Below are 12,727 nucleotides of genomic sequence, written 5' to 3'. Positions count from 1 at the left end.
TGTTTGTGACATACTTGTGTTGTCCTTAATTTTGAATGTATAACTACCCCCGTGTATAAAAGACCCTCCAAATTCGGACCCTAGCGGATAAACATCTGCGAAACAAGTTCATGAATTCTTTGAAAATTTATTTTTCTGTCTTGGAAATATGGCAAGTGCTACAGTGACATTTGCTTATGGATTAATGTGTTGACGGATAAATGATTCCTTCTGGCTGGTATGTGCATATAGTTTTGATTCAACTGAGGCACAACGGATATGCTTAAGAAAATTAGACTAACGCATGTTTGACATAACGCATTTGTGGATTTTACTAAGTTTTCCGTAGTTGTTAAGAGAGTTGGGAGGCTATGAAGTGTATAGGTACATAGTCTGCGTGCATGGATCAGTGTTTTCAGTCATAGTTCATTTCAAACAGCATTGAGAATTTTATCCTGTCTGTAACAGTCGATTTTCAGGTCAGAGTCATTAAATGTAGCTACCAGTATGTAATTTGTTTCACACGAAGTATTTAAAACTCGTTAGGTAGCTTTAGCTGCATTTAATGACACTGACCTGAATATGTACTGAGCTAGGTGTGCATATAAGATAAAAATGACCAGCCACTACATGATTTTTGCTTATTCGGCAGTCATGTAGATACATTAAATTGTTTTACCAATACACCAATGACCGGAAGGTATAGCTCATATACGAGTTATCACGGCAGACGAACAGCTAGAGGCTGAAAAACTATTTCGACACATATGTTGTGGTTCAATCCATCTGGAGAGAGAGAGAGAGAGAGAGAGAGAGAGAATGTACAGACAAGAATGATGGTCCTCTAACAATACGAAGAACATCACCTCTGTGATTTTGTTTGTGTTTGTGTCTGATTGGGATGTTTAATGTATTATTGACCATTTTGCAGTCATATCGGCATATGTTTGCAGTGTGGCAGTATACACTGGAGTATCATGCCTCAGACATGTCGCATAATGTTCCACCCAGTCACATTATCCTGACACCGTGCCGACAAGTCCTAACACTAACATATTATATTAATGCTGAGCGCGTAGCGAGGCAGCTGTTAGTACCATTTTTATAAGTCTGTAGTGTGATTTGGCTGGGGTTCGAACCGGCGACTCCCGCATACAAGGCGGACGCTGTATCCACTAGTACCACCTTTGTATCCACCAGTCATCTGAAGTGTACACACAGCATCTATTTATAGTTACCAGCGTACCAATAACGTATGTGAGGGATGGAATAATAAGTGTACACCTTTGTAAACGCATCGTTCCCATGCCGATGGACCTGCCACAGTAATCATAGTAGTGCTATAAGATGCAGTTGGAAACCAAAGGCTTAAACGGAGTAACACAATACTAGTTCTACTACAGAATAGACTACACAACTAGTGTACTTATCATATGTCGGGCAGGAATACCATTCCCGAGTTTCTTTGTGGTGTTCATTTTAACATCAGACTGACAAGATACATTGCAATGCACCAACAATTACCAGACTAAACCTGTGTTATCCTTTTAAAACAAGTCATTAACGATATTTTGCTTTAGCATCAATACTTACAACAATGTGATTATTTTGTTAGTATTAGGTATACACTTGTTTTTTTTTTATAAACTGCTGAAATGTCTTGAAAATATTAAAATATCATACGGCTCATACTATGTATATTGTGTTATTATCTCAATGAAGAAGGTTCAATTAGTAAAGTTGTGAAGTTCATATAAAAACCTGCAACATCACAAAATTCAAAGCGTGACTTTATGTCCTGTAACTTTTTGACCTACGTGTAGCATATAATTGTGAAAATTCAAATTGTAGCTCTTTGTCCTCTGTCTTTCTGTCTGTGACATTTTATCCTATTACCGACAACCATACCCCACATACATGTGCAATTAAACAAATGTTCGAGCTTCTTTTAAAAATTATAGAGATCAATGAATGTTTATTTTATTAATCCAGAACTCCAGCCAGACCGGCCTTATGGAAAGGTGAGCAAGGCTGTTGCCTCGGTGCCCGTGCCTTTGGGTCCCCACGCGCTCCAAAAGACAAAATCATTAGGCATGCTACAGTTACTTCACCGGCCGTGCCCCGTTGTCAACGTGGCGTCTTGGGTCTCGCAATAAAGTCATTTCAAGTACAGCATAGGATCGCGTGTGTCAGGGATTGATTACGATAAATGCAAAACTAGTTTCTCATTTGCCTGAACCTGATCCTGTATATGTCCATATATACATCTACTCAAAACCAACTAATAAGCACCAGTATGTTGACCTATCCAGTTGCCATCCGTAACATCGCATTCGGAACATCCAGTATAGCCAGGCACTAAGTATATATCTGCTCCGACGAGGAAACGATCCAAAAGAGATCTTAAGAGTTATCTCAACAAAGATGAACCTAGGCTACGACGAAGACTTGATCATCCCAGGCAATGCAAAGAACTAGACAAATAATCCGCAATGATTTACTAAACTAAAGCGAAGGAGAGGGTCAATCGTATACCATTTATCCAGACCTACCATCCAGACAACCCTAAAGCAGATATAATAATGCGGAAACAATAGCCCATATTGTAATTTATGACACACTAAAGTTAATCCTCTCAAACAAACTAGTACCAGCCTACTGCAAAAGTAAACATCTCAAAGACAACATAGCCAGAGCGACGCTAACGCAATCACAAGCCAAAACCGCACTAGCAAATCTGATCCCTGTGGTGATTAAAAAGGTTAATAAAAACTGTTAACATATAACAGAATCCACACAGCTTCTAGCAGAAGCAATGAGCGGAAATTGAATGTACATGGGCCGGATAGAACCTGCAAAACAGATAATGTATTTATCTGATCACAAGTAGATCTGGGACCGCCATTATCTGATAGAAACTCGAAACCTACACAAAAGGATCGATATTTGATAGGATGAAAAAAGGCGCTTGACAGAAGTCATTTGCAGAACACTTTTCCTCCCCATGCCATACTTTAAGTGATGCAACACTAAATGAAATTGCTCACAACCTCAGCTCTCAACCAGGAACGAAAATGAATTTTACTGGATACGTCACTTTGAAACGTTGAAATCAAGCAGCCTGATTCAAGATGACTAGAAAGACACATCCACGAAAAACTCATCCTCTTTTACAACCAGCACAATAACATTAAATATTTTTTTAATAAAGTTTTGATCATTACAAAACAATGAAATATCCCGGATATTCTTTATGGCTACATAAATTTACATGATAAAAAAAAAATGATTATATGGCTCATCCATTTGTAAGTCTATATGAAAAGATAACAATACCATCAGTTAAGTTAACGCCAAATATTTATATCATTTTCAAGCCCTTATTCCAGTAGAGATTTTATGCTTATTGTTTGTAATGTCTCTGCTTTGTGTTTTCTGTTGAAAATACTCAGAATCGAAATCGCTCAGGCTAGTGAGAAACAAGTTTTCCACTTCTCGTTGTCAGTTTATTACACACACAGTTATATATACATACATATATATAAAGATTATTAAAGTAATCTGGGTATCTTTGATCTATCCTGTATCCATGATTGATAAACACGTCGGGAAGTAAATCTGATCCATCGAAAGGAAGAGTAGTGGAAGTAGCAAAGGAAAATAACTCGAGTGACATATAGAAAGATGCATCTTCAGCGTAGTTAGCTACGGAGCCCCAGAGAGGACACGAGATAAAATATATTATTTCGTTCCCTCAAATTAATATTTCGTTCCCTCAAAATAATAATTCGTTCACTCAAATTAACATTTCGTTCCCTCAAATTCCTAATTCGTTCGCACAAATTATTATTTTGTTCCCTCAAGTTAATATTCGTTCCCTCAAATTAATAATTTGTTCCTTCAAGTTAGCATTTCGTTCCCTCAAAATAATAATTCGTTCCCTCAAATTGATATTACGTTCCCTCAAGTTAATATTTCGTTCCCTCAAGATAATAATTCGTTCCCTCAAATTAACATTTCGTTCCCTCAAATTGCAAATTCGTTCGCACAAGTTATTATTTTGTTCCCTCAAGTTATTATTCGTTCCCTCAAATTAATAGTTTGTTCCTTCAAGTTAGCATTTCGTTCCCTCAAAATATTAATTCGTTCCCTCAAATTAATATTTCGTTCCCTCAAGTTACTATTTTGTTCCCTCAAATTCCTAATTTGTTCGCACAAGTTATTATTTCGTTCCCTCAAATTAATTTTTCGTTACCTCAAAATAATAATTTGTTCACTCAAGTTAGCATTTCGGTCCCTCAAAATAATAATTTGTTCCCTCAAATTGATATTACGTTCCCTCAAGTTAATATTTCGATCCCTCAAGATAATTATTCGTTCCCTCAAATTGATATTACGTTTACTCAAGTTATTATTTTGTTCCCTCAAGTTATTATTCGTTCCCTCAAATTAATAGTTTGTTCCCTCAAGTTAGCATTTCGTTCCCTCAAAATATTAATTCGTTCCCTTAAATTAATATTTCGTTCCCTCAAAATAATAATTTGTTCCCTCAAATTAATATTTCGTTCCCGCAAAATAACAATTCGTTCCCTCAAATTAATATTTCGTTCCCGCAAAATAATTATTCGTTCCCTCAAATTATTATTTCGTTCCCTCAAGTTGTTAACTTGCTCCCTCAAATTAATATTCTATAAATAGAAACATTGAATTCGTCTGCAGCGCATTAGAGAGACGCTTGTCAGCGAGGTTTGTTGAGGTGTGGACATCAGGTTACTATTTAGTTTGGATGATGAGTGCCATTTTTATGCGAGATATATAATTATAGTGTGATATTTTGTGATGAATGTTCTTCGATGGTTCCTTCACTTTTACATCTCAGACATCTGGAATTGTACTGTAATGATGTACGATGAATTCGAGAAGCCCGTTGTGGACTGCACTTTTTTGCTGTTTTTTAATTGAAGTGTTCTTTTCCTTAAAATGTATGAAGGATCGATAGAATTTTATTGTAGACTGAATATGAATTTAAATTAATCGTCAAATACCTTATACGAAAGAGACTTTCGTCAGAAAAATATGTAATACAGCCCGGAACGCTGTATTATCGTGGTACTTTAATGTAATTACTTAATGTTATTATCGGTACATATTAAAACTATTTTGCTATTGCCGCTTACTTATAACTTGTAAAGTTTCAATGACTTTCCCTTATTCTATTCCTATTTTTTTTTTAAAATCTTTGTCAATCGATGCGCGTAAATGTAAATAAAACGGCATGTGGTAGCTGTCACAGATTAACGTAACATGGGGGAACAACTCTGTGATCGTGGTATTAGCCTAACTTAGGTATGATAGCACGCACGTATAAACATAAATTACAACTTATCCATGAGAAGTAATGTCCATGTTTGTACTGCAGAATAGTTCAACAATAAACGAACGATCTAATGATAAAATGGAACACATAAATATAATTAAGGTGGAAATCTATGAATAACAACATTACAAATTAAAAACAATTATTTTTTAACTTATATTAATTTTAAATGCAATGTGGGCAAGCAAATATAAATATATAAAAAGTTAATATTAATATTAATATTATTATTACGTATGAGAAGTACGATCATACGCAGCATGTTGTCAGTTGTGGTCCATATTGGCTACCATGAAATGAAATTGCAACCTTAACCTTGTAAAGACGCATGTGTGTGATTTAGATTTTTAATGTAGCTTTATTCAGTCATATCGCTACGATGTCTGCAGTGTGTCAGTTTATAGTAATGTCTAGCACTTAGGCATCATGGTGCAGACATGTAGCACGATGTCCCATCCAGTCACATTATCCTGCCACCAGAGCGATCAGTACAAACACTAACCTCTTAATGCTGAGCACCAGCGAGGCAGCTGCTAGTACAACTTTTATAAGTCTTTATGACTCGGCTGGGGTTAAAACCCGCGATCTCCCGCATTCGAAGCGGACGCTCTAACCGCTTAGGCCACTGGAGCGGTCCGCACAGCTTTGAAAATTGAAACAATATGTGAGAATAAAATATCTCTCCCAACAATATCTTTGGTTTTCTGGAGCAAATGTTCGTACCAACGTTGAAATTAGATGTAATGTTAACCATACCAAAGAACAGCTTATCTCGAATATATAATTTGAGGGAACATATTAATATTTTGAGGGAACGAAATGCTAACTTGAGGGAACAAATTATTAATTTGAGGAAACGAATAATAACTTGAGAGAACAAAGTAATAATTTGTGCGAACGAATTAGGAATTTGAGGGAACGAAATGTTAATTTGAGTGAACGAATTATTATTTTCAGGGAACGAAATATTAATTTGAGGGAACGAAATAATATTTTTTATCTCCTGTCCTCTCTGGGGCTCCGTAGTTAGCACCTTTAACTATGAGATAATCGTTTTTGCTACTGATGTCATTGTTAGATATATTAACAGTACAACAAGTCAATGAGTCAGCAGTAGCGTATTAATGGGACGCCAAAAATGCTGATAAAAGTTTTGTTTCGAAAATGAAAAAAAAAATTGTATGTTTGTTACCTTTCAGCAAATTACATAAAAAGAATTTGCACTCATTTCTGCTCCCAGCATGTGCTTCATGAATGCCTTAGGCGCCGCCCCCCCCCCCCCCACAAGACACCGCTAATCATCTTTCGCATCACATCGAGTGAGAAGGATCCAGATATCGATCAATACTATATCCTGGATACAGTTAAAATAGACATCTATCTTAGAATCCGCCAGACATCCACCAGTAGTTAGAATAATGGAAGGAATATAGAGGGGTTATTATATTTTTGTAAACACCTCTTGATTATGTTAATTTCACATTGTTCAATGGCAGTTCATAGAGGCATTTCCAGATATTGTAATCGCTCTCCGAATCTATTTTACATTTGCTGTTTTGATATCAAGCTGTGAGAGAATATTCTCGTTAAAACATATTAACTCTCGATCATGAATCAGAAAATGTTAATTTGGTAAAATTGTCAGTAGAAAGAGGTGTCCGTTTTAGACTTGACTTCAATGTCGTCATTGAGCAGTTTGGTGTGTTAAAAGCTCGGCAAACGTATAGTCTTGTAAGCTGATGTGTCGACATATATATAGGTTTGTCAACAAATAGTCCATACATAAATCGATTTGTTAAAATTTAAGGTTTCTGTACATGATTAACATTAATAATTTTGAGGTCTTGCATACGATTGTGCTTGAATGTCTTGTGTGAATGATAGAATTTAAATGTCAGGAAAAAGCCACCAAAAGACATTAAATTTCAGGAAAATAGTTGGAGACCAGGGCACCTCCTGGGGCCCGCAAAGTGATCTTACAGCGCTTCCCCAAGCCCCCTACATGCTTAGAGAGCATTACCTCCTCCTAAGAACCTCTCCCGGCTTCGGCCATTTAAGCCTCGTATTCTAGCCCTTTGGGCCATCATCGTCGAATTGAGCGCCGTTTACGCCACGAGCACCTCGACGCCATTTATCTTTAGTACGCCACAGAGAGTCAGTTTAACAGTATACGTACGAAGATTGACTGGGTTTCGTTGTATATCAATGCCGGTGCAAGCGCAACGCCTTGTAGATTGGTGATATCCACTAAAGGTATCTGCAATTAAATATTAAAGCAGTGTACACCATGCATTCCTCGCTTGTATAAACGGAGAACAAGGTATAGGTAAATTGGTCAAGGGTCTTTTAAGCTATGCGCTAAATTCATTATGAATATGTAAAATACAGGCTATTATCATATTAATCCTAGATATATCAATTTGGATCATTGACAATTACTTTCTTTCATCTATTCAGGGCCGAATCAGGTCAGGTGTTGAAAGGGGGAGGTGTTTCCAAACTTTCAAACGGGCCCTGGCTGTCTAAAAAGGGCATCAAAGCAAATGTTTATGTGTCCGTATGCTCAATGTGTGCATTATACCCAAGAAAGGTGCACAAGGATAAAATGATAATCAAATTTAAAGTGACTGTATTTTGTGTGTCGAAGTTGTATTTTATGGTGGGGATGTCCAGAAACCCCGGACACCCCCAATCCTGCCTTACTATTTACATAGCTAGAATCTCAAGCATTGCCATAATTAGATATTTGTTCAGGGTAACCGCACATATTGTGAAGACTCATATTTATCATTCTGGTTATTTGTTCCAGATTCATCCATGAGCCTTGTTATCTCTCTCTCTCTCTCTCTCTCTCTCTCTCTCTCTCTCTCTCTCTCTATATATATATATATATATATATATATATATATATATATATATATATATATATATATCTTGTAACTCTTGGTACATGACTGTATACTATATTATGTGTAATTTTTGTCAATGTAAATTTTAATGGTCATTTATGATAAAGATATTAGATAGCTAATATTTGGTCACGGATATAATATTTTATTTTAAGATAGAAGTGTAGACTGAGTATGTGTATGCGATCATTTATAATAAATTTAATAATAAACAGTTTCGCAAGTTAGGGGTTGTTTACCATTGGATAGGTCTTTCAAGTGGGTTCTTAGAAAAATTAAGTTATCTCCCATTGGATAGGTTAGGTGAGATGGGTTCTTTTACGATGTGGGATATATACAAAATGTCACGTAGCTGGTAGGCTCAAAAAATATGTTTTCACCCTTTATGCTAGTATATAATTAAGTACGGCTCAACAATTCTTTATTTTATTTACCAATGTTCTTGTTGTAACATCAGTCAGCAGACGTATTTGATTTTGTTTTTAGATATTATTTGAAAGGAAACATTTGTTTAGATTATTCATTGGAATTACAAATAAAATATTATTCTGCTAGTACTGTGAATTTATCCAAAGGAGTTCTGAAAAATGATATTGTGGTACACTAGAACTGTTGGCTTAGCAGTACAATCGAGGATTTTAAATTCATTTGGAACATTCGATTCTTTAGGACTTTTACAGAACTTTGAAGGACTATTGCTGATTCGATTCATGATACTAAAGTTCCTGTTAAACGATATTTTTATAACTTTGATAATTACATTATTTGTTAATTTTTCACAAAAAGTTTTAGTTTTGATTTCTACTGCTACTTAGTTTATGACCATAGAGTCGTAATAACTGCAGTATTTACAAAGGATACCTTTAAAAATGATTTTAAAGTAGCAATTCACACTTATGCTGTTTCTCAGAAAAGGAAAAGTCTTTTGTTTTAAAAAACACGTAGACATATGTTTTACACCTGGTTATTTTCTTTTCTTACGTTAATACCAAATATATTTCATTGCGTGGTACAAACGCGCGATAGTTTATATTAAAATTTACTTCCGAATTGAAGCTTCGAAGATTAAACTCACCCTGCTGCCTGCCCATCAAGCCACCTCTCTTTTCGTAAGTCTATCTTAATTTGAATCACAATTATTTCCTGATCAGAAAATTACAACCAATTTAGAAAACTGTTGACTTGGGGTGAACCTACCTGATGAAGTAAACTATTGAACCTATCAAAACACAAATGCAGGTCCAATTGTGAGGTGCAACCGGGTTTTTCTCATTGTTGTCAAACTACAGTAAAAGGGACATAACTTCGTAAAGAAGTAAACAGTGGGAATGTAACATCTTCGGCAAGTAAATAATATCCACGCCCGAAAGGTGACACAATTTCCATTTCTTATTCAAGCTCACAACATGCTTTTCTTGCTGCTATCAACAATTCTGATGGCACATACAATGAAGAGTTGCATAGCATGATGGATAATATTCAGATTTTTACCGGTGAAAATATCAGGATATATTTTGCCTATGTGAACATATGAAAAATATAACAAATATTACGCCAAAAATTTATGTATTTCACCCTTAATTACGTAATGGGAGCGATTAGTGTTTTTTGTCTTTTTAAATGACATGTTTCGTACATATGTAACACATTTATACTTTGCTTTGAGTCAGATGCCCATGTTTTAAAGACGTATGCCAATACATACCCATTATAACCACCATCCCGGGGACTACGTGAATTTAACACCAGATAATTTTTACCGTGTAAAAGAGTTGAAAGTATTTACCTTCAAAGAGTTGAAAATGTATTATAGAAATTCACATTAAATAGCTACATATGATCTAACACCCCAATCACACAACATAAACATCGTTGATAGTCTGTTGAATCCCACATATGTTATCAGAAGAAATGGGCACAGCATACACGAAGGGACTAAATCCATCACATCACCTATACCATCCAGTAGTATATTTTTGAGATTAAGTCCCGTCGTTTACACACAACCCTTTGATCCTGATAGCAATTGTATCTGTTAGACACAACCCAAGAAACTTTGGATTGTAACTGGGGGCATTGGGTGGCACATGTGGTATGATGTATAGTACAAATGAGAGATTTGGTGTGCAGTGATGCGTGAGAAACAAGAACTGTAGACAAACCGCCCACTAACATCCAAGTCATGCTCCTAGAGCTAGTCATAAAGTTAAATAACTTTGACTTTAATGAAGCAAACTACAGCCAAATCAATGGAACCGCAATGAATACAAACATGGCTCCTTAGTAAGCTAATACCCTGAAGAAGAATGAATGGTCAAATTTTAGCATCGGTGGAACTTACACAACACCAGTGGATATTTCATCAATGATATATAAATGAAGTGGCAAAATGGAAGTGAAACTCTGAATGATTGCATTTCAAAGACAACAACTTTCATTCTTCAATCGAATTCAGAGCAGAAGCCTCTAATTCAAATCACGTTTCCCTAGACACAACAACCAGACGAGTTAACAAACAAAACACTATATAGACATCTACCCAAAACCAAATGATAAACACCAGTATATTCTCCCAACCAGTTGTTATCCAAAACATTACATTCGGAACATCCCAAATACACAGGTACTGAGGCATATTTTTATTTAAATAATGTTTTCAATTTGCTCATTAATCTCCCAATAACCTATAATTACTACAAAACCAATGAAATATCCTGGATATAATTTTGTAAGCAAATTAACATAAGAAAAGAGAGGGCGATATTACTCGGTGAGTTCTAGGTTAATAGAAAATATTTTTCAGCATCAGCATCACGTTTAAGCCAAATAGCAAAAACATCAAACATTTCAAGATTTTATTCCTGTAGAAATAATCATGTAAAATTGTTTAACCTCAAAGCTTTTTCTGTTTAATTGTGTTTATATCTTTGTTGCTTGATGTATTTGTCCTGTCTCGGTTTTGTAATTGCCTTTGAAAAAGATTAATTTAGAGTCGAAAGAGCTTAGTCTACTTGTAAGCATGCTTTGCACTGTTCGTTGTCCTTGACAGTTTATATATATATATATATATATATATATATATATATATATATATATATATATATATATATATATATATATATATGGTTGGAATATCAATTATGTCATTAGTTGCGCCCCAGGGGTTAAATTCCTGGTTAATGAGAGACGCAAGATCCGAAATCATCTACATATGTGACTTCGTTTCATGTATGAAGATTAGTACCTTCATATAGAACTTTTCAGTCAAAGTATTTTGGCAAGTATTGCAAATTTTGATGTTAAGATCTTTGACATCTGTTCCCAAGGATGTCAGTTTGGAAACAAAATACGTGTCGCGACACATTACAACATGTGGAAACTACCTCGCCAGGTGTCGTGACTGTTCGTCTAAAAGTAAAGGAGGAAAAGATGGCGTGACGGATGGACGAACGAACGTAAACACAGAGACGATTGCATCTCGACGACGGATTTAGGAAAGAATACTGTCCTACATGTCGTTCATGTTTTGGTGCTACGTCTTGCTGCCCAGATAACGGCCATGTGTAGCGTGTTCCGATGTTGAATTAAAGTCATGTTAGGCGGACTTTACTTTGATAACTTTTTCGAATAAATTTAAATGCTAGCACAAGCCAATGAGCGTGTTTTCAAGTACCGTTGTCCTACATTTCAGATGGAATACGATTAAAGCCAGGGATTGCGAAATTCATCAAAAGGATCGTGTTGTTGCTGTTGCACGGTTTAATGCCATTTTTAGCACAAAATAGCCTATACCTGGCGGCCAGTGTCAATGGTGGAGGAAGAACCCGGAAAAAACCAACGACCCGCGAGAAGCTACTAGCAAGCTTTCTCACGTACCCACATTGGCCGAGCCCGAGACTCGAACCCACGCAGACAGAGATGTGGTGGCAGCGATCTGTTAAAAGGATGATATATATCTTAAACGAAACGAAGCTATATAAACCCTTTCTTTAATATTAGTATATATTTATTCATTTCGTTAAAGAAAAATTGTTCAACCTACTCCGATTTTCCCATTGCCGGCTTGCATTGCATTCCAATCAGCTGAACGAAACATGAAAATGCGTTCATTTGCTACTGTCAGGTTTTGATTCCGTCATGATGAAGACAGCGAAGTATCTATAATCAATTAGATGTACCTTTTTGGAAGTGTTGATATGGGCTGCTAAGTGTTTGAAATATTCTTGAAAATGTTGCCTCTCAGGCTCCTATCAGTCGACTTTTGGAAGATGCTACACAAGGCCGTTATCTTGGTAGTAAGATCTAACATTAAAGCAAACCTATCATGTGATACCTCTTACTTGGTAGGACTAAGAAGGAATGAAGATAATGAACACGAATCACGTAGTCCTTGTTCTTTCAAGCCCTATCTGGAAATATGTCAGTGACAACATAACAGCTGCACATTTGAATATCAACAGAT

General features: G+C 35.9%; 1 protein-coding gene across 4 annotated transcripts in view; it reads right to left on the bottom strand.

The window, feature by feature from the left end:
* Nucleotides 1–12,727, bottom strand: part of LOC149803362 (uncharacterized) — a 90,504-nt gene that overhangs the window by 36,695 nt on the left and 41,082 nt on the right. For all 4 annotated transcript variants that reach the window (XM_089953073.1, XM_089953075.1, XM_089953072.1 and 1 more), the window contains exon 14: nucleotides 7,533–7,613. In XM_089953073.1, coding sequence (XP_089809199.1) covers nucleotides 7,533–7,613 — 81 coding nt within the window. The remainder of the gene's footprint in view (nucleotides 1–7,532; nucleotides 7,614–12,727) is intronic.

Source organism: Sinohyriopsis cumingii, chromosome 3 (assembly GCF_028554795.1).
Source record: "Sinohyriopsis cumingii isolate HCF-2022 chromosome 3, ASM2855479v2, whole genome shotgun sequence".
NCBI classification, from domain to species: Eukaryota; Metazoa; Mollusca; class Bivalvia; order Unionida; family Unionidae; genus Sinohyriopsis; species Sinohyriopsis cumingii.
The sequence above is the reverse complement of the archived record's forward strand: the minus strand, read 5'-3'. Positions and strand labels throughout refer to the sequence as shown.